Here is a 19,295-nt window from a genome sequence, read left to right as displayed (position 1 = left end):
ACTGCTAGAAAGTGAAAGCAGTTTGTCTTCAGAACAGACAGATACAGGATGTGCGTGGGAAAGGAAACGCTGCAAGCATTTGAGTCCTTGCTGTATGTGGAGTCATTTCAGGACAACAGCCTGCTGGTTGAAGCATCCATCCATTTCTGTTCCTTCCTCTGCCTGCAGGACCTCGTTGCCATGTGCCCTGGGAAAATGTACAGCTGTTTGGGCTTACCACTGACCAGCTGCTTAAAAGGTGTTTAAGGTCTCCAGGGTTACATGTAGACCCCTAAAGTCTGAGCCCCAGGCAGCCACAGCCTATACTGGATCTCAGCTCCAAATGAAGCTTCATTTCTCTGCCCTTGTATGTCCAGGTTTAGCAAACTCTCCAAGAAAGGAACCTTCTCTTGCTTTGCTTGTCTTGCTAATAATAAACAACCATGGCATGGAGACAGGAGTGACCGCAGCAAGAGGAGCTGCGATGGCATCGCTGTGTCACCCTTCCTTGTGCCACAGATGCTTTACTGATCTTGTCCCCACCTGGGATATCCAGGAATGCACGGGCAGCAGGGCTGGGCTGTACCAGGGGTGAGTGTCCAGGTGCCTGCCCCCTGTCTTGGGAGGCAGGCACTGATCACTGCCAGCTCTCACACTCCTGGCAAGGTGGAGCAGGGAAATCAGGTCACAGCAGAGAGGGGTTACAGTTTTGCCACCTGCAGGAGTTTGTGGGAGTTTGACATGCTGGATCAGTGGCAGGTGTCCAAGGCACTGGGAGAGTTTTGTCCTTACTGGATGACGTCTCCAGCTAGGTCTCACCTGCACCCAGCTATAATGCAAACCAGTGTTGGTCCTGTGCTTTTTTGCATTGCTGAAATATTTCTGTGTACAGAAACCTTTGTGGAGACCGTTGCTGAGGTGTGTTCACTTGCCATACTCTGCAACACAGAAATGGAACAAGCTGGTGCATTCCCATTTCCCAACGTGGCTTGAGCATGGAGGAGAAACAAGGTGGGAGATGTTATAGTGTTTAGTACTGTGGCTGTATTGTGGATAAACCCTCTCTGCTCCAATGTCCAGGAACACAGGACAGACCTGGCAGGGGTCTCCATGTCCTCTATGTCCTAAAGAGCCAGTTGTCCAAGAGATCACTGACAACTCATGGCTAAGCTGGAAATCAAACTGAAGCCTCTCATGTGCTTGAGACAAGTTGCCTCCACCTCCTCTTCCTAACTAGCTCATCTCAGGTTCTGTGTGCCTTTCAGGTTAGGGGGCTGCCCAAACACTGGAGAAATCCCAGACTGAGCTGTGTTACTCCTGCCAACTACTTTTGTTTTGCTTTAAATTCATTGCTTTTTCTTTTCGTAGATTTGTTCAGTGGGGCTTGGCTTGAAGAGGGCTTGAAATGCCATGACACATTCTGTACCTTGTGAGAGAAAGTGTAATTATGCCACATACCTCTTAAACACACTGCCCACCTTTGAATAATCATGGAAAGCCACCACAAGGGTTAAACACTTTATTTCGATGGCTTTGTTTGTTACGTGTGTGCTTTGCTTGTTCTGAGAATTAACAGAAGATAAGCTAAAAGTTCATTTATAAGAGTATTAAAGGATAATTATGATAGAGTAAATGCAGCAGGTCAAAAGGCATTATGATGAACAGAATCATAATATAGGGCTTGGGAAAATAAGCTAAAATGTACAGTGCCTAACATCACTCACAGAATGCCACAGAAAGTGTTCCTCCTCGCAGTTTCTCTCTGCTTCTTCATTCCCACTCTAAATTAAAGCACCTCCATCAGCACTCTGCTGTTTGAGCATGAATACGTCATGATAATCAATTGCAGTAACTTAAATTAAACTTCTGGGCAGGCATAAATATGTGACCTTTTAATATCAACGAAATGATAAAAAAGATTTGGTAGGAAATCTGTTTCAATCAGATTAGAGGAGAAGTGGGTAAAGCTGATTACAAGCCCACTAAACACAGTATTTGGGCAGTATTTGTTCAGAAACAATAGCGTTAATTCTACTTTAACAAGTATTATCTGGAAAATCAATAATTAATGGTAACCCATTATCAACTTGTAATTTAGCACAGAGATTAAGTTGGGGGAGAAGTGAAAGCAAGTGGGCAACCTGCTTTTACTTGACCTGTCAGGCTGATGGATTAACAAGTGACAGCAGGGCTTCATATTTTTTTTTGGAGGAGAGGTGGTAGAAATAAGGCAATTTGAGCCTCTTGCTGTTTGGCACCTCCTTGGGCTCCCCCCTCCTCAATCCCTGCAGAAGAGCTCCCTTGTGCAGCCAGGTCGCTGCAGCTGGGGGATGACATCTTCAGTGGCACTTGACATCACCCCCAAATCCACGGGATGCATGGAGAGAGGTGAACAGGGGAGGGGAGAAGGCGCTGTTTAGGTGGTGTGAGCGGATGCAGCAGCATCACCTTGGTTGGGCTTTCTGCAGGGACACCCCCCTCTTTAACACCTTCATGCCGAAATTCTCCCCTACCATGCTTCCTTTCCTTGACTGACAGGACTCGTAGCAACATGTGGGAATGCAGGTGAGCAGCCAGATTTTCCTCGAACAGCTCCTCCCTTTACCACATCAGCTCTGTTTGGGGAAACAACCTTATATGTCATCTGTGTGGTGCTGGGACTCAGATGCCTCCTTTGTGTGTGTGTGTGGGGTGGGGGGGGTTGGAAGCGATGCGCACAACTTGTCTGTGCATCAGGTCATTGCAAAAGATGCCAAACAGATGATGGTTTTGTGAAAACAACGCTCTTCCAGAGGATACAGGTGTCCTGATCATGCACCTGCGTGTGTGCACGTGTGCGTGATTCTCTCAGGGTGTTTCTGTGCGTGTTTGCTGAGACCAGAGCAGGCTTTTAGAAAAGGAAAATCGCAAAATTTCAGGTGGACAGCAGCGAGCCAACACTTCTGCATTGCTGCTGGTCTGCCCATCTTCTTCTTCTGGGAAGAGGCTCTTTCTTCACAGAGCTGATTTAGCTACCTGGTTTTGGGCAGAGTGGGATGCAGTCTGTGGGCAGTAGTGGTTTATGAGAGTAAGAGAGTAGAACAAGGTGGGTTGAGGACAGTGGAAAGCAAAAAAAGTCAGTGCTAGAGGGCTTGTGGAAGCTCTAGGGCAGCTGGATATGACTCTGTAGCTACCCACAGGTGGGATGCTCTCTGCCTTGCTCAAAGGCACTGGTCACAAATGACAAGCAGTGGCCTTTGTATAGAAGAGAGGCAAGTGTGCAGGAATATATCACCTCTTTTAGCAGAGTTAGAGCTGAAAATAGTGACCTCTTGGGCTGGCCTCAGGTTTCCCACCAAACTTGCCCTCACTCTTGATGTGGGTGAGGGACACCATGGCAGGATGAGAAGCCCAAGAGCTGTACTTGTCTTTCTGTTTCCACTGGCTGCATCCTCTGCTTCTGAGTTGCCCTGACAGGGCAACAGGAAGGCTGATGTTCCTGACACTGGCTGGACACAGCTGCCTCTGGGGCACAGCGTGCAGTGGGGTGGTGATGGAGGGTTCCATGGCAGGCAGCAGGGTGGGATGCTGTCAGCAAAGGGAACAGATTGAAGGCAGATTGTGTGGGTGAAGTAGCACCGTGCTACACAGATAGGGAGTGGCTTCAGAAATGGCATTTAATCATTCAACATTAACACAAGACATCTGTCACCACCCTTGGCAGTGATGGTGCTACACAGCAAAACAATATGTTCTGGTGCTCCTAATCACAGGAAAAACACTACTTTTTTTGCAGAGAGTTCTTTTAGTGCCCGGCACAAATCCTTCTATTTTATTATAGCAATCCCAGCCAAATCCTCCAATAAATGGAGTTTTTATTAATGTGCAGCTGTTGAATGAGAAAAAATAAAACTCAGAAATAAAAATGAATCCCTGAATAATCAGGCTGATCCCATGCAGTAAGAACAAACAGGCCGACCACATACTTACAGCTTTTTGGTATTATTTAAAAATATGGTCGGGGCTTTTCTTTCCCACTCTGTTTTGTTTTTACACAGACCTGATTAGATTTTGCCCAGGAAGATCCAAGCCACTTCTGTGAGCTGGAAATGCAGCAAGGAGTGAGAGGAGCTAGGATGAGGGTTACATCCAGTATGTATGCCTGATACTTGCCTGCTGCCATGGTCAGGAATTTGTTTCAGCCAGGGAAGAAAGTGGCAGGATGGCACAGAGCCCAGGGCAGCTGGGGTTTGGCTTTGCAATGAGGGATGTGCCTGCAAAAGAGAACAGAAGAGAGTGTCAAAAAAAGCAGGGTGGGAAAAAGCTAAGCAACAAAAAGCCTCTGACCATGGCAGCTCTGAGCAGAGGATGGTGTGGTTTACTTTAACTAGCCACAGTTTCTAAGGAAGCTCTTTGCCTTTACTTTGAGCTTGCCAGGTGAAATGCCAATCAAAAGTGCAATTTTGCAGCTAAAAATGAAGGAGGAGTGATCCCATGGTGATGTGGTGGGTGAGGCAGGTGCTGAGATGGGGGAAAGAGCAATGCCCACCTTGCATTTAGCCCCAGGTCCTTTCCCTGTGCACATGTCCTGCCCTGTCAAAGCATCTGCAAGCCCCGTGTGACGAGTGGAGAGGCCTGCCAGGAACAGAACAAATCTCCTTCCTTCATGCTCGCCCTTGCTGCTGGGAAATCTGGTTCAACCCCGCTCCACCCATGGCCCGGCCGTGCCACTGCACGCGCGGTGGGAGCTGGGCTAAAGCAGGTCCCAGGCTCCAGTCCAGCTGGCAATACAGGCACGATCCAGGGCTGTTCCCTGATGGCTCTGGCCCAAAGGAGAGTGCTGAGTGAGCAGAGGTGTGGGAGAATTGCTGGAGCTGCCACTGCACGTGTGCAGGTGCATCCAGGTGCCTGACACCTCGGGCAGCCCCAGGAGGGCTCGGCTAAGGTCAAAGCTCCAACAGGAGGGCAAAGTCAGCCTGGGAAGCACCCCCAGAGCCAGCAGGGATTTCTTGCTACCTGAGGCATTCCAAGGTTAGCTGTGCCCGTCACCAGAGTCAGATCCTGTTCACCCAGGGGTGCAGCCTGGCTGATGTGAGGCAGGAGGGAATGTCCTGAGCAGATAGCACCCTGCCTACGAAATGGCAGGACCATCTCTGCTATTCATTCTGATTAAATTCGAGCCAAAGTAAAGCCCTAATTCTTCTGATTAAAGCTTAGAAGTTAAGCTCTTTCGGACAGGATGTGTGCCTTGCCCTGTGCTCTCCTAAACCACTTTGTCCATTCCATGACGAGACACTAATAACACACTCCTATATGTTTCCTCTCAGACACTCATGATGCCCAGTCCAGAGGGTGTATGATTGTGCCTGGAACATCCCACCACTTCTGTCTGAGTAGTGGTACTTACATGTGATCACCTGGCAATTTGGAAAGCGGGGAAGTAGAAGGAACTGCTCCAAGCAAAGAAGAGGTCCATGTCTGCCAGTGTTCATCCTTTATGGATTGGGCTTTTCCTAGAGGAATTGTGCTGGGAGAGATGCCCCAACTCAGGCGTAGTTTGGGGTGTTACAGAAATGCTGTGTTACCTCAGGTGCTCTACAAGTATGGGATCAGCCTGCTGTCACCACCCTGCAAGGAGTAGGTAAAAGGAAACTAACGTGGTGAGTTAGGGTGTCAGGGACAGGAGCAGATTCACTGCTGTTTTAGCCTCCATGGGTAGGTAGTTTACCCAGGGTAGCTCTGTTAGGAAGCTTTACTTGAGTCTTCTGTACCTTTCTTGTCTGCTCTGCAGGACTTTCTGAGGATGTGGGATGGGACTGTGGATGAGGCTCACCTGCATCACACTTGCCTTTAAGGAGGAGCTCCTGGCACCTGCTGGGAAATGTGGCCCTGGGCAGGACCTGTGGTTTCAGCAGGGTCTGGGGACACATGCTCAGGTACTCGTCCTTCACGGATGTTCAGCTAAGTGCAGGGAATCCAGAAAACTTCTGCCTTGAACATCTGGCACGGGGAAGCTCTCCCATCCTTTCCTTCTCTGCACCACAGCCAGAGGCACAGCCTGGGATTGTTTGTCACAGATCAATGCATTTACCCAAGTGGAAAAATGTCATTACCACCAGGGCTCGGCTTTTCTTTCCCCTTGAACCGCCCCTGCTGTGCTGGTGAGGGGCTGGCTAATTGCCTCTTTTCTCAGGTTGCCCCTGGGGATGGCTGCCCCACAGCCTGCCACACAGCTCAGCTGCACTCTCAAGGCTTCCCCCAGCCAAAAGGACTGCTTTGCCCAACAAATGAACACTCAGGCACTGTGCAGGACCGTGGGGCTCTTTGTTACATCTCCTCCTGTGAGCTAAAGAAACAAAGGGGAGGTCACTTAAAAAGAGAGGGAAGGATGGATCATGGGCTCCCAGCCAGGAGAGGAGATGCAGCTAACCTGCTTGTCTGTGCATCCTTCACAGGATGGCCCCAAAATGGGACCATGGCACAGGTTTCCTGCCCTGGGCAGACAAGAGCAGAGGGAAGGGTATTGCCCAGGGTTTCTGCTGTCACTGCTGAGTGTTCACCTCTCAGGAGTCTGGGGAGTGCTTTGGGGGAAGAGGTCTGCAGGAGCTGCAAAGGAGGCTGAGCTGGGGGATGTGGAAGGAAACTGGTGGCCAGTCATCTTTTCCCTGTAGAAGGTGTAAACTTTTGAGGTATCAAACAACAGGAAATTAGAGCCTTCACTGCAATTTCCAAATAGGAAAAAAATGCATTTGTCCTGCCTTCAAAATCCATCGTAACCTCAAGCCAAAAGGGAAGACTGCAGACAACAATCCCACAAAGGAGACATTTATTTCTCCCTCTTACTATTTTCCTTCCTCCTCTTTTTCCCAGAGAGTAACAATACCAATAATACAAACAGTAAGTCCTGTTTGAGATGATTAAATAATTATTCATTTTCAGCAACATTCAATCTGTTCATTTTATACAGTAGGTTCCCTTTTGGCATCAAGGCCCACCTTGACTATATTAGAGGAATCCTGTGAAAGCAAGACCCAGGAGCTGGTAGAAAAGCTGGAAAGTCCTCTGTGCTAAAATCTGTCCTTTGCTGTAGAAAATATTAGTCCTACAAGAAAATTTTGCAAGTTTTACAACTCAGTGCTGCCAGTGTAAGAGAACAGAGGAGAAGAAGGTGTAGGAGTGACACTGGTGAGAGCAAGGCTGAGCTATGAAAGGACAACCAGGAAGGGGAAGTCCCCACGTGTTGAAAGATGCCCTTTCTGCATACAAAAGAAAAAAAGAAAATTGCATAATGCAGTGTCAGAGCACAGAAAACACATCCCTAGCTTTCCTGCAGGGTCAAGTAAAATGGGTAAAGTGAGCTACAGGAACACTATCTGTATTTCTCACACCAAATAATGTGGTTGCCTACAAAGATGAGACAGGCAAGCACATGTGGCTTCACTCTTCTGAGAAGGAGAATCCATGCACATGAATATATTTATGTTATTTTTCTCTTATTTCTATAGGTCCTTTAAATGATCTATTTGGGGCAACATAGCCTGGGTAAAGGGTCATTTGCTTATGTCAGGTCTGATGGGATTTGTGAGACTGCCACATCAGTCTTCAGCTAAAAGACCCCAGTTTAGGTCTCTTAGGAGTCCAGCTGTTAACACTTATGAATATTCCCTCCTAGGGAGAGGGGAGACACTGTGAAACTCATTAATGACTTAGCTGGTCTTCCTGAAAATAAATTGTATGTGTTGGGAAGGCTTGCTTCAAAATATCCCTGCTCAGCTCCAGAGTGGAGATAGCTGGGAAAGCCCAGGTGCCATTTGTCAGAGCAAGCCCAGACCAGTGCTAAGAAAGGGATCTGGACCTCTTTGCATGCAACCAAGACCTCTGAATTCTCCTGCAAGTAGAGGTGCCCCATTTCAGCACCTGTTAGCACTCAGGAGAGCTGATCTGGGAAGCCGTATTGTGGGGAAGAGTGAGAGTAGTTGCCTGTGTGCTGGTGTCCCCTGCTTTAATTAGGTTAGTTTCTTTCATGGCAAGTGCTGTCATACCAAGCTGAAAAATCAATACCATATGGCACATCACTCAGATAGCAAACTTGGAGATTAATTAAAGGAGAAGTGCTTCTGTTAGGTCTCAGAGCACAGCGCCTGTGATTAGGCATGGCTGAACTGGTTTGGAAATGCAAAGGCTGGGCAGCACCAGAGCTGAGCTGGATGCTCTGCCACCCTGGGGCCGGAACAAACTGTGATCTCCCTTTCTTTACTCACTGAAATCACTGGTTAACATGTTTCCCTGGATTTTCCTGTGTGTTTCTTCCATGCCAGGGGAGTGAAGGTGAGAAGGGAAGCATTATTCTGGAAGTTTTCTGCTTGGTGAGGTGCTGGGCATGAAAGTGAAGAGTCTGCCTGGGGGAGAGAAGGGAAAGGGAAAGGGAAAGGGAAAGGGAAAGGGAAAGGGAAAGGGAAAGGAAAGGAAAGGAAAGGAAAGGAAAGGAAAGGAAAGGAAAGGAAAGGAAAGGAAAGGAAAGGAAAGGAAAGGAAAGGAAAGGAAAGGAAAGGAAAGGAAAGGAAAGGAAAGGAAAGGAAAGGAAAGGAAAGGAAAGTCATCTGATTCCATTGCTTAGGAAGTTTCATTTGCAGGGCACAGACCAGAGTGGGACAATGTCTTCCCCTCTTTTGGGAGTTGCTGATTTAATGATTGTGGCAGCTATTGTGTGTGTTTGGGACCCTCACAGCCGTTTTTCTTCTGCTGATACTTTCTTTTCTTTTCAGCTTTAATGAGTGTTTCTCTAATTGACTTGATGATTTCTGTTTAATTAGCACATTTTGGAGGAATGATCAAAAAATAATAAGATAAAGTAATCAGACAAGCATAGTGCAAAGGAATAATAGCTCCTTTGTGGGGCTAATTGGAGTGGACAGTCCATCAGCTAGTTTGGGGCTCCTCACAGTTGGATATTCCCAGCCTAGTTGTGCCTTGTGCCCAGAGCTTCCAAACACCCACATAGACCCAGCTTTGGTAGTCATTTCAATTAGCTTTAATGAGCTGTGAATGAGCACCAAGGAGAACCGAGTCTGGGCCTGACCTGTTTTGCCATTGCCCAGATTTTGCTTAATGCTGTGGCAGCGGAGCTCGCCCAGAACCTTTGTCAGGTGCCAGGCCCTGGGTAGCACCAGGCAGAGCATCTCCAGGGAGAGCTGTGTCCCAGCTCACACATCCTGTATAGGACAAGAGGGGGTTGCCCACGGGGAATGTGAGGTGGGCAGATAAATGGTACTAGAAAGCAACAAGTTTGGCAGAAGCAAGAAGGAGGGGAAGCAAAAAGCAGCAACTGAAGGAGCAACCAGAAATCAGGGCTACCACTGTTGTGCCTACTCCATCTGGGTTTCTTCCTGAGCACTCTGTCCCTCCTGTTCCCAGGCATACACCTCTGGAACAAGCCCCAGCCTCCTCCCTAGGAGCAGGACCAGCACTTTCCATGGGCTACATCACCTATAGCTCCTTGGAGACACACATGGTGAGCTCTGCTCACTGACTGCCAGCAATGCTTGCAGTTGATGTTGTAGGTGTAGCACCTTGATGGCCATTTGTTTGCCCTGTGTTGACTAGGAATTAATCAGGAGATGGGCTCCAGGCTGCTGTGACAGCTGTCTGCGTGCGGCACTTCCCAGCAGTTTGATTAAATCTGTGACACTCCAGATGTGAGCACCCTGTGCAGCGGCACATGGTTTGCTCTTAAACTCCACTTAAACCGTGACTGCTCTTCTGGTTTTAATCAAAGGCAAATGCCTTAAGACAGAAATCTGTGCAGAGGAATTAGAAGGGATGTCTCTGGGGTGTGTGGAGTGGGACATGGAAAGGGCCCCCGTGCCAAATTAGGGCTGACAACACTTGCAGTAAGCTGGGCTGGCAGTGCTACAGCGTTGAGCAGGTGGTGCGTGGCCAGCTGTGGCTGCGCTCATCCTGCAAACCCTCTGCTTCACCCACATCCAGAGCTGCAAACAAAACACTTCCCACAGCCTGACAGCCTAGGGAACACAGGTTCCCTGATTCATTGAACCTGTTCACACTGCCTGCCTCTGAAAATCCATCACCCCAAAATGGGTGGTGCTTGGCCACCACATTTACCTGTTCCTAACTGGCCAGGAGCGCGCACACAATCCACAACAGAGGTAGAAGAAAAGGGCTTTTTCTATGCTGAGGTTCCCACCCTTGCCAAATTGCCTGTGTTGCCATCAGCTGGCTGCTCACCCTGCTGCACTCTGCCTCTGGGTCACCCTGCACCTGTGCAAGGCCCACCGTGGCCACCAATGGGCTGGCTGAGCTTGCCCTACACAGCAGGTGCCCAAGGGCTGTGGTGCCAGCATCTTCCCTATAGAGCAGGCTCCAACCTGCTCCTGTGCTGGTGTGCCAGGAGCTGATGCAGGTGTGGGGTGTGGAGCTGGGGAGGAGTACTGGGCTGTGACTGCTGGTGCAGGTACAATACATGGGTGTGCGGTAAGAGCTGTGCTTTTGGAGATGGGTTCTCCATCCAGCCTGGGGCACAGGAGCCTCTTCCACCCTGAGCTGCCTGAAACTGTCAGATGGTCCTTTATTATTGACCTGATTCATATCTAAACCAGGGAGGTGAAAGCTGTCTTATCCCATTACTAATCCCCTAAACCAGGCCCTTCAATACCTTCTCCTTGCTGCCCCCTCCTCATTGCTACAGCAGGTGGTTGCAGGGTGAGTGAACATCCTTCTGGGGCTTTCCCTGAGCCCTATGGTGAAGAGGGACTCCAAAACCCCTCCAAATGCTGTCTCTGGAGTTATCACCAGCTGAGGGGGGTCTGCCAAAATGCTGCACACGTCCGTAATCCCCTAAGGACTTGCAAGGCTTGTTTCCGGTGTCTGAGCTGGACAGCTCCAGGCATCCATCCCATCATGCGTGCCCTCCATCCCACAGGTCGTGGCAGGGCATCCTGCAGGTCTGACCTGCTGGTGGAGCAGCCATGGGGAGGAGGGGGCAACTTGGGGACTGTCCCACCTTGCTGAGTCCCTAGTCCTGCAAATTGCAGCAGGGATGGGAGCGCTCCAGCAGCAGCTGCACCCTGGGACATGGGACTGCACCGAGGCCGGGGTCCTGTGGCCTTGGGCTGTTCTGGTAGAGCCCCATGGGGATTCTGCCTGCTGGGGCACCTTGAGGCTGCTGGGCCGGCTGGCACAGGCACCCTGCCCATGGAGAGGGAGGGGGGCAAACCCCAGGGAAATTAGAGCAAGGGGCGATGTTTGATGTTCTGCTCTTTAAGCGATTAATAATCTTTCGGCGTCGGAGAATCGGCTGAAAATCTTCCTTAGAAAATAATGAGCAGAGAAACATTTACTGATTAGTCTAATCCCAGCTAATCCTATCTGATGAGCGTATATCAAGATATCCTTTAACTGATTTATTGTCCAAAGGACTGGTGGAGATGCCCGTCTTCACCAGGGCTGGGGGAGCTGGGGGTGGCAGCGGGAGTGTCCCCACACCCCATCCCACCGTCCTGTCCGTGGAGCGGGTGTGTCCCCATCCCCCAGGGCACAGCCTCGGTCACCCTCGCCCTGGGCAGCAGCGCCATATCCAGGCCACCTTGCCAGCATGGGGAGATTTAATCTCTATTTCCATTTCTGCATCTATCGGCTTTCTCTTGGGTTTGAGCTTTTATGTTTCATAAACTGATTAGGAGCAATTATACATGCTTTATCCCCAAACTTTCCAAATGCCTAGGCCATATGCATATTTAAGGCTTCATCATCTCTCCCAACAGCTCAGCCTCAATGTAAACTGCTGAAATCAAGCTGATTCTGGGACAACATCAAAAATTAGGGTTTTAACCACTAATATCTGCTCGAACAGGAAATTTGTTGTGGGTGGTGGCCGGATTATGACTTCTAATTACTGTGGCAGATCCTCCCTGCCTAGCAGTGAAAGTCTCCTATTCCAGCAAAACTGCAGCAAAACCACCCTGGAGAAGAGAAGATGCCCAAGGGGATCCCGGGGTGCTCCGTACCTGGGCAGGGGGCAGCCCTGGGTGGGGATGCCCCAAGCATCCCTTCGTCCTGAGCACACCCTGAGTATCCCGAATTGGTGGCTTGGGAATTGCGACCACACTCCCACACCTCCCATTCCCCTCACACCCCTTTGCCTTTCTTGGTGAGAAGCACGATGATGGTCCAGAGGGTCCCCCCGCCAGCCCCCAGCGCCGGCCACGGCAATTATCCTAAATGAAAGTTATTGTTCTGCTAATCCCGGGAACAGCTTGCGATGGGAGATTTGGGTCTTTCTTTAATAATGCAAAGTTAATGCGGAGTCCCCTTGTAATTATCTTTATCAGAAGGACCCTCGGTTAATCTGACTGTCCAATGAAGGCCTGGATCAGGCAGCCCGTGTAAGCCGGTTGTAAATCATTTCCATCAACAGATGAAGGGAAGGGGGAAAAAAATTGCAGGCCAGGTGCAAGAATCTGGGAGCAAAAGGAAGCACAGAGGCCAGGCACCTCGAGGTGGCCCCGGCCCCGGTGACAAGACACCTGGGATCAGGTCCTGCCCAGCAGCCCCTGCCTATTCCCATGCCCGTCTCTAGGGTGCTGAGCCCAGTGGGATGTCCCACCTGGGATGTAGGGCTTGGGCTGGAATGGGGGTACTGGGGAGTTGCATTGTCGGGCACTGGAAGAGGGGATATAGGGACACAGCAGGGGGTTCCTGGGAGGAAACCCGGAGAAGGAACCCAAAGGGATGTGAGTGGGATGTATTGGGGATGATGGGGAACAGGGTGACCGGGCCGGGGCAGGACAGGTACTGAGAGGGGGTCCCGGAGACGATCTGAGCGAAACCGCAGGGGATCCGGGGGGGTGGCGAGGACCGAGGGGAGGGGGCCGAGGGGAACGGAGGTGGGGAGAGAGAGAGAGAGAGAGAGAGAAAGAGAGAGGGAGGGACGGCGAGAGGGGGCGGTGGGGGCCGGGCGGTGACCTGGGAGGGCCGGGGGAGGGGCGCGGGGCCGGTGCGGGAGGGAGGGGGGGGGGGGGGGACAGGGACCGCTAATCCGGGGATTGGGAGCGCCCCCCCCGCCGGTCTGGAGTGTGATTGGAGCCGGCACCGGCGGCGGGACGATAAAAAGGGCGGCGGGCGGCGGTGGCCGGGCCAGGCGGCGGCGGCGATGCCGGGCCGGGCGGAGCCGTCGGGGGGACGCGCGGCGGCGGGGCCGGTGGCGGTGCCCGTGCCGGTGACAGCGCCGGTGACACCGCCGGTGACACCCGGGGCGGCGGCGCGGCCGGGAGGCGCGGGGCTGCGGGCCAAGGGCTTCGCCATCACCGACCTGCTGGGGCTGGAAGCCGAGCTGCAGCCGCCCCCCGGGCCCCCCCCGGCCGCCACCGCCGGTGGCTACGAGGGCGGCGGGGCGCTGGGGCTGGGGCTGGGGCTGCTGTGCAGCCTGGGGGGACCGGGCGCCCCGTGCCTGCTGCCCGCCCCGCTGCCGCTCCTGCCCGCCCGCGGCCCCCGCCCGCCTCCCGGGCCGCCGCCCGCCGCCCGCCGCCACAAGGAGAACATCTCCGGTGAGCGGGGTCGGGGTCGGGGGTGGCCTTTCAGGCGCGCACGGGGACCTTCGTCCGGAGCCGCTGCCGGGGCTGCCTCGCACCTGCGGCCTCGGCCAGCATCCTCCCGCCGGTGCGCGATCGGCTCCCGTGCCGCCCGTCCCGCCGGGATGCCGAGCCTTCGACCCTCCGGGAAGTGCTCCGGGCTCCCACCCCCTGCCCGGGGATGGCATCACCGGTGCGGCTCCTCGGGCTCAGCCGTGGGAGGGGACCCCTCCCTGCCCCGGGCCCGCTCTCCGCGGGCGGCTGGAACCCTGTTTGGGGAGCTGGGTTCGGTTGTCCCGCTCTCGACGGGAACGTGACTCTTCCCCTCCCGCATGCTGCTGCCAGATGAGGACAGCCTGTCTGGGGACGCCAGCGACCTGAAGATGTCCACCTCCCAGATCAAGAGGAAGAAACGCCGGCACAGGTAGCGCCCGGGAGCCAGGCTCTCCCCGTTCTCACCTCCTCGCTGCTGCCACCATCCTCCCGCTGTTCCTCTCATCCTCAGGCTGGGGCGGTCGGTATCCCCAAGGGGCATAAAGGGAGGGAAAGGAGGGCTGCTGCTGGGGTGGGGGGAGGATTTTCCGGAGGAAAACCTCAGCCTGTTGGGGGCTGCCAGCCTCGCTCTTTGCCCAAGGGTTCGGACGATGTGACAGAACGCTCTCTCCTCTTGGCAGGACTGTGTTCACAGCTCACCAGCTGGAGGAGCTGGAGAAAGCTTTCAATGAAGCGCACTATCCCGACGTCTATGCCCGGGAGATGCTGGCTGTGAAGACGGAGCTGCCGGAGGACAGGATACAGGTAGGTGGCTGCAGCGGTCCTCTCTCTTCCTTAGAGTCTGCGTGCTGCCAGCATCCGGCCCTCTCCTCTGCTCTGTGGCAGTGAATGCAGGTGGTGGGAACGTGGTGGTACTGAAACGCTGCAGGGCGCCTGGGGGAGGCTCAGCTTCTGCCTGCTGGCATCCAACAGCTTCCAAATGGACATGCAGAACCAGGGGACTGAGCTGGCCCCAGCAGTTGCTTACTGCTGGCAGCTTGGCTCTACCCTCCCACTCAGGCAGGAGCTGGGAGCAATTCGGAGCTGCTGGGCCAAGCTGTGACACAGGAGCTTGCTCACTGGCTTGCCCTTTTGAGGGACACGTGGCATTTTAGGGCCTGATCCTGCTCCCCTGTGGAGCAGTTCATGTGGCGTAAGAATGAGGTGGTGGTCTGGGCAGCAGCCTGGATGTATTTACACCCCTCAAACCTTCAAATGCAGGAGTGGGGTGGGAAGAGGGACCTGAGAACCTTCTCTCATGATTGATCACCGCACTATGGAGCCTTTTTTCTGGAGACGTTGGTGCTTTGTGGATCAGGCAGGGAGGCACTGCGGGGCCAGGCAGAGCAGCGTAGGGTGACTTTGGCTGGGATCGCCTTCCTGTGTCACGATCAGCCTCTTGTTAACATGTGCTCCCTCTCCCCCCCTTCCTCCCCTCTCTGACACCCACGTGTGTTCCCTCCCTCACACCCTTCCCCACACGCTGCCCTGGCTGCCCTGTGGTGCCACCTGCGTGTCCGCACCCCGTGTCTGCACACCCCACCCCTCCACGCACCCCCACGGCTGACCCTTTGCCCTGGATGGACATTCCTCCCCGCCCCGTTCCCGATGGGCCCTGGACACCCGGCCACCACGGGGGCTGTCTCCTCCCCAACCCCACCCCTCCGTGCTCTCCTGGCTGTTACCCCTGAAGGTTTGGTTTCAGAACCGAAGAGCCAAGTGGCGGAAGCGGGAGAAGTGCTGGGGCCGGAGCAGCGTGATGGCCGAGTACGGCCTCTACGGGGCCATGGTGAGGCATTCCATCCCTCTGCCCGAGTCCATCATCAACTCCGCCAAGAGTGGCCTGGTGGGATCCTGCGCCCCGTGGCTGCTGGGTGAGTGGGAACTTGGGGTGCTGCTGGGGGGAATCAGGGCTCAGCTTCTTTCATATGGCTGCCCCTTGCCTTTTTACAGAAAGGAATGGGGCCTCCGCAGCTCTGAGCTGTACGCAGGCTGCCAGGCGCCCTGGGTTTTCCAGTTCCTCTTGCAAAGAACAGCTAGGGAAAGGGAAACCTGTTACTGCTGTGTCAGACAGGTGCCTGCACATGGGTGGGCATCACTCTGCAGTGCTAGCAGGCAGCATGGGAGGTGCAAGGCATCAAAGAAGTCGCTGTCACCCACCCCTAAACTGGAGATTCCTCAGAGCTACCTCAGACCTACCCTCTGCTCGCACACAATCAAAATCTGGGTTGGAATGGGTCAATATAGCACACCTCTCCCTGTAAGCCTTCCCTACTACAGGGCAGGTACAGATTAATTTTGCTACAAGCCGTCCCCTCGGGCTGCAGAGAGCAGGTGGCAGGGCTCTGGGTTGGGAAAGGGTGGTAGCTAGAGAGAGCTTTCCTCGAGGTGCAGGCAAGAGATGAGGGAAGCAGCAGTGATGCAGGAGGTGATTCTGAGCACTCCCAGGCAGAAATAAGCAACCAATACCCTTGGCTTTGCTCTCTCCCTTCTGCAAGGTATGCACAAAAAGTCCATGGAGGTAAGCAGGAAGGCAGAGAGCCAAGAGAAGCTGGCAGATGGCTGGCGAGTGGAGCAGGAGGAGGAGGAACTCAAAGGGACGCAGGCCAGTTCCCAGAGGGGCTCCGACAAGCTTGGGCCTGCAAAAGACTCAGAGGACAAAGCCATCGACCTGTCCAGGACAGCCAAGCACGAGAAGAGGGGTGTGCTGAGGCAGTACATCAACGGGGACCCCCCCACAGAGCAGAACGACAGGGACCACTGAGCTCGGGCTGCCCCGGAGGAGGCCGGACCCCACAGCGTCCTGGCGAGACCATAATATTTATTGATTTATTGATAGATATATATTTTTTTTCTCAAACAACGGAATTTTTATCTGAATTCAGGGCATTTTAAAACTGGGCACACACATCCCCTTGTCCCCTCACTTTCAAGCCGTTCACTTCTCAGCAGAGCCAGGGTGGAGGGTGGCAGAGGGGTCCCAGTGGGGCCAAGAGCAGTGCGAGGACAGGAGCGCGTTGTGGCCAGCACCAATTGCTGCTGGGGAGGAGCCCCCTTCCCCTCCGTGCTGGGACCACTTCCCCAGCTAGCCAGAAGCACAAAGAGGAGCAACACACTGGGAGTTGCTCCCTCCTCCAGCACGCAGGTGCAAGGATGGTGCAGGAGTTTACAGACACCTTCTCCAAGCGCTCCGACCCCAACGCAGCGCCTGCGTGCTTCCACACCGAGCACACAGTCCTTCACCTCGAGGAGCAGCAGTGTTTTTAAACATGGTAGGGCTCATCCTCAAGATGGTGTAACCTGACAGACAGGCAGGTTTATGCTCCCTGAGGATCTAGCCTGCCAATGCAGCCTTATCACTGGATTTACACTGTGCATCTTCCTTAACTCATGTTTGTGAGAAGGGGGTAAGGACGTTTTTGTTTATGCAATGATTTTGTACTCTCTTGAATGTCACTTGGCACACTATGCATGATAGAACAGACCTTTTTGAAAAGCAAGCCATAGTACCCTGGAGCAATTAAACAATTTTGTGAATTGACATAAGAAGATATTTTGTAATTGTCTGTAACAAGTGTTGATGTCGGAGCTGTTTCTTGGTTGCCCTATATTTATGTCTAAAAGCACTTTAGTAATCTGGATTTTTGAATGTGGCTCTTCCTGTTTTGTCCACCATTTATTTATTACACATCCATAAATAAAATTGTGCGGTATCTTTGGTTTTCATGCTCTGTATTGCAATTTATGCCTTCCTTTGACACATCTCGTGGCAGTTGCTGAACTGGCCCATGCACAGGCTGTGACAGCTCTCCTGGAACACCTCCAGTTTCATCTACCAGCCAAAATATAATAGAAAATTATCAAATGGCTTCATTAAAATCTGAGTAATTCCAATTTGGAGAGTGTCTTAATTCATCTCAGGGACTGTGTGGCCAGGTACTGATGCTGTCACCTGGTCCTGCCTCTGCTGCTGGGCCTGAGCTGCTCTCACGGGCTGTGCTGGACAGGGGGAGAGTGGGGGAACACATCCTGAGAAGAGCAGAGCAGTAAGTGGCACGTGTAGATTTCCAGCCTTTCCCCTCCTTTGCTCAGCCAGCCAGACCCCACCAGGCAGCTGAGGGGAGGATTAACATATGCATGGCAAATACAAGCTTTGCAGCACAAAAAAAAAAAAAAAAAAAAAAAAAGTTTTCTGGGGGGGCTGTGGGGAGCACGGCTCAGGAAAGGACCAGCCAGGGCTTATTGCAGCAGCAATTAGGCTCACTGAGAGCCGAGACTTAGCACATTGGAGGCCTAATCCTGCCTGAGCAGCATCTGCAAACCTTTTATTTGGGCTGTGCCACGCTGGCACTGGATGCTTGCAATCCTTTTATATTTTTTTCCCCCCTTTGGTCTGCCTGCGTGCAGATGGCCTGGCTCTTTGCCTTGTGCTGGCTGCAGCGCTGTGAGAGCACGCACGTCACCACCACGGGTGCTACAAGGGCAGACTCTGTAGTTCCACCACGCACAGGGTTCAGACCATTCTCGCTCCTGGTAGTGCCTAGTGGACTCCCATCTCTCACCACATGCTGAAAACGAGGAGCCAAGAGGGGGGCTACTGGCCCAAGGCACTTCTCATGTGCTGGGAAATGACTGCGGGGTAGAGACGCTGGTGGATGGCAGTGACTGGCCAGGCTCAGCTCCTGGTGCCCTCCTTGGAGTAGGGAGTCACTCGGCTCTCAGCTGCCTGCACTAACCCTGGCAGGGAAGAGTCCACCGTCCTCCAACACCACTGCTTGGAGCAGCAATAGGGGCAGCCCTGGGGGACCCTCAGCCACAGGTGCTGGGCTTGCTCAAGCACGAGGTCCCTTCCATGTGGCTCAGGCAAGAGAAGTCAGTAAATTCGAAGCCAGTGTTCACATGGGCAGGTCTGTTCACAGACTGGAAGCCGGCTGTCGGGCACCCGGAGGGTGCAGGGGAGCAGTGGGGGTGTCCCAGTGATGGGGCCAGGGCAGAGAAGGCTGCAGGGCTGTATCTGCAGAAGCATCTTCACGGTACCATACCCGTACAGCTTTTAGCAATGTCAACATCTAACCGTGTCGCTTTGTTTTGGCCAATCCTCCCTAGCCGCAGGCTGGGAGCGCTCCCTCGTGTGGAGCGGGGCGATGGGACACGGCGCGCAGCCCAGGAAAGCGGGGAAGAGGCTGGCTGGAGCCCTAGAGGCAACTGGAAGCCTCGCTCCTTCCCCTTATCCCCACAGAGCCCCGCAGGGCCGTGCCTGGACGTGTGCTGTGGGTGCAGAATACAAGAATCCTGCGCGGTTTGCGTTTCGTTGCTCCCGTCTTGCATCCTCAGCGGGCACTCGGTGCAAGGACTGGTCCCTGGCAGAGGGCACAGGCGCTGCTCAGAGCCTCTGACCTTCTCCAGACTGCTTCAGGGCCGACCCTTTCCTGGGGTGCATCAGGTCCAGCATCGCCTGCTGGCTGAGGAAGGGGATTGTCCCGCTCTGCTCTGCACTGGGGCAGCCTCACTTCGAGTCCTGGGGGCACGGCAAGGTAAAACAGACATTAAAATTGTCAGAGAGCTTCCAAAGGAGGGCTACGAAGATGGTGAAGGGTCCGGAGGGGAAGCCTTGTGAGGAGCAGCCGAGGTCACTTGGTCTGCTCAGCTTGGAGGAGACTGAGGAGAGACCCCATCGCAGTCTGCAGCTTCCTCGCGGTTAGAGCAGAGGGGCAGATA

General features: G+C 53.3%; 1 protein-coding gene across 1 annotated transcript; it reads left to right on the top strand.

Annotated features, from left to right (window-relative positions):
• Positions 1-13,126: 13,126 nt before the first annotated feature.
• Positions 13,127-16,341, top strand: LOC134042313 (visual system homeobox 1-like). The gene is made up of 5 exons (XM_062489504.1): positions 13,127-13,520; positions 13,890-13,968; positions 14,219-14,342; positions 15,271-15,451; positions 16,076-16,341. The coding sequence occupies exons 1-5, from the start codon at positions 13,127-13,129 to the stop codon at positions 16,339-16,341; spliced, it is 1,044 nt and encodes a 347-aa protein (XP_062345488.1).
• Positions 16,342-19,295: the final 2,954 nt, after the last annotated feature.

This window comes from Cinclus cinclus, chromosome 3 (assembly GCF_963662255.1).
Source record: "Cinclus cinclus chromosome 3, bCinCin1.1, whole genome shotgun sequence".
Classification (NCBI taxonomy): domain Eukaryota; kingdom Metazoa; phylum Chordata; class Aves; order Passeriformes; family Cinclidae; genus Cinclus; species Cinclus cinclus.
This window is presented reverse-complemented; position numbering and strand designations above follow the sequence as displayed.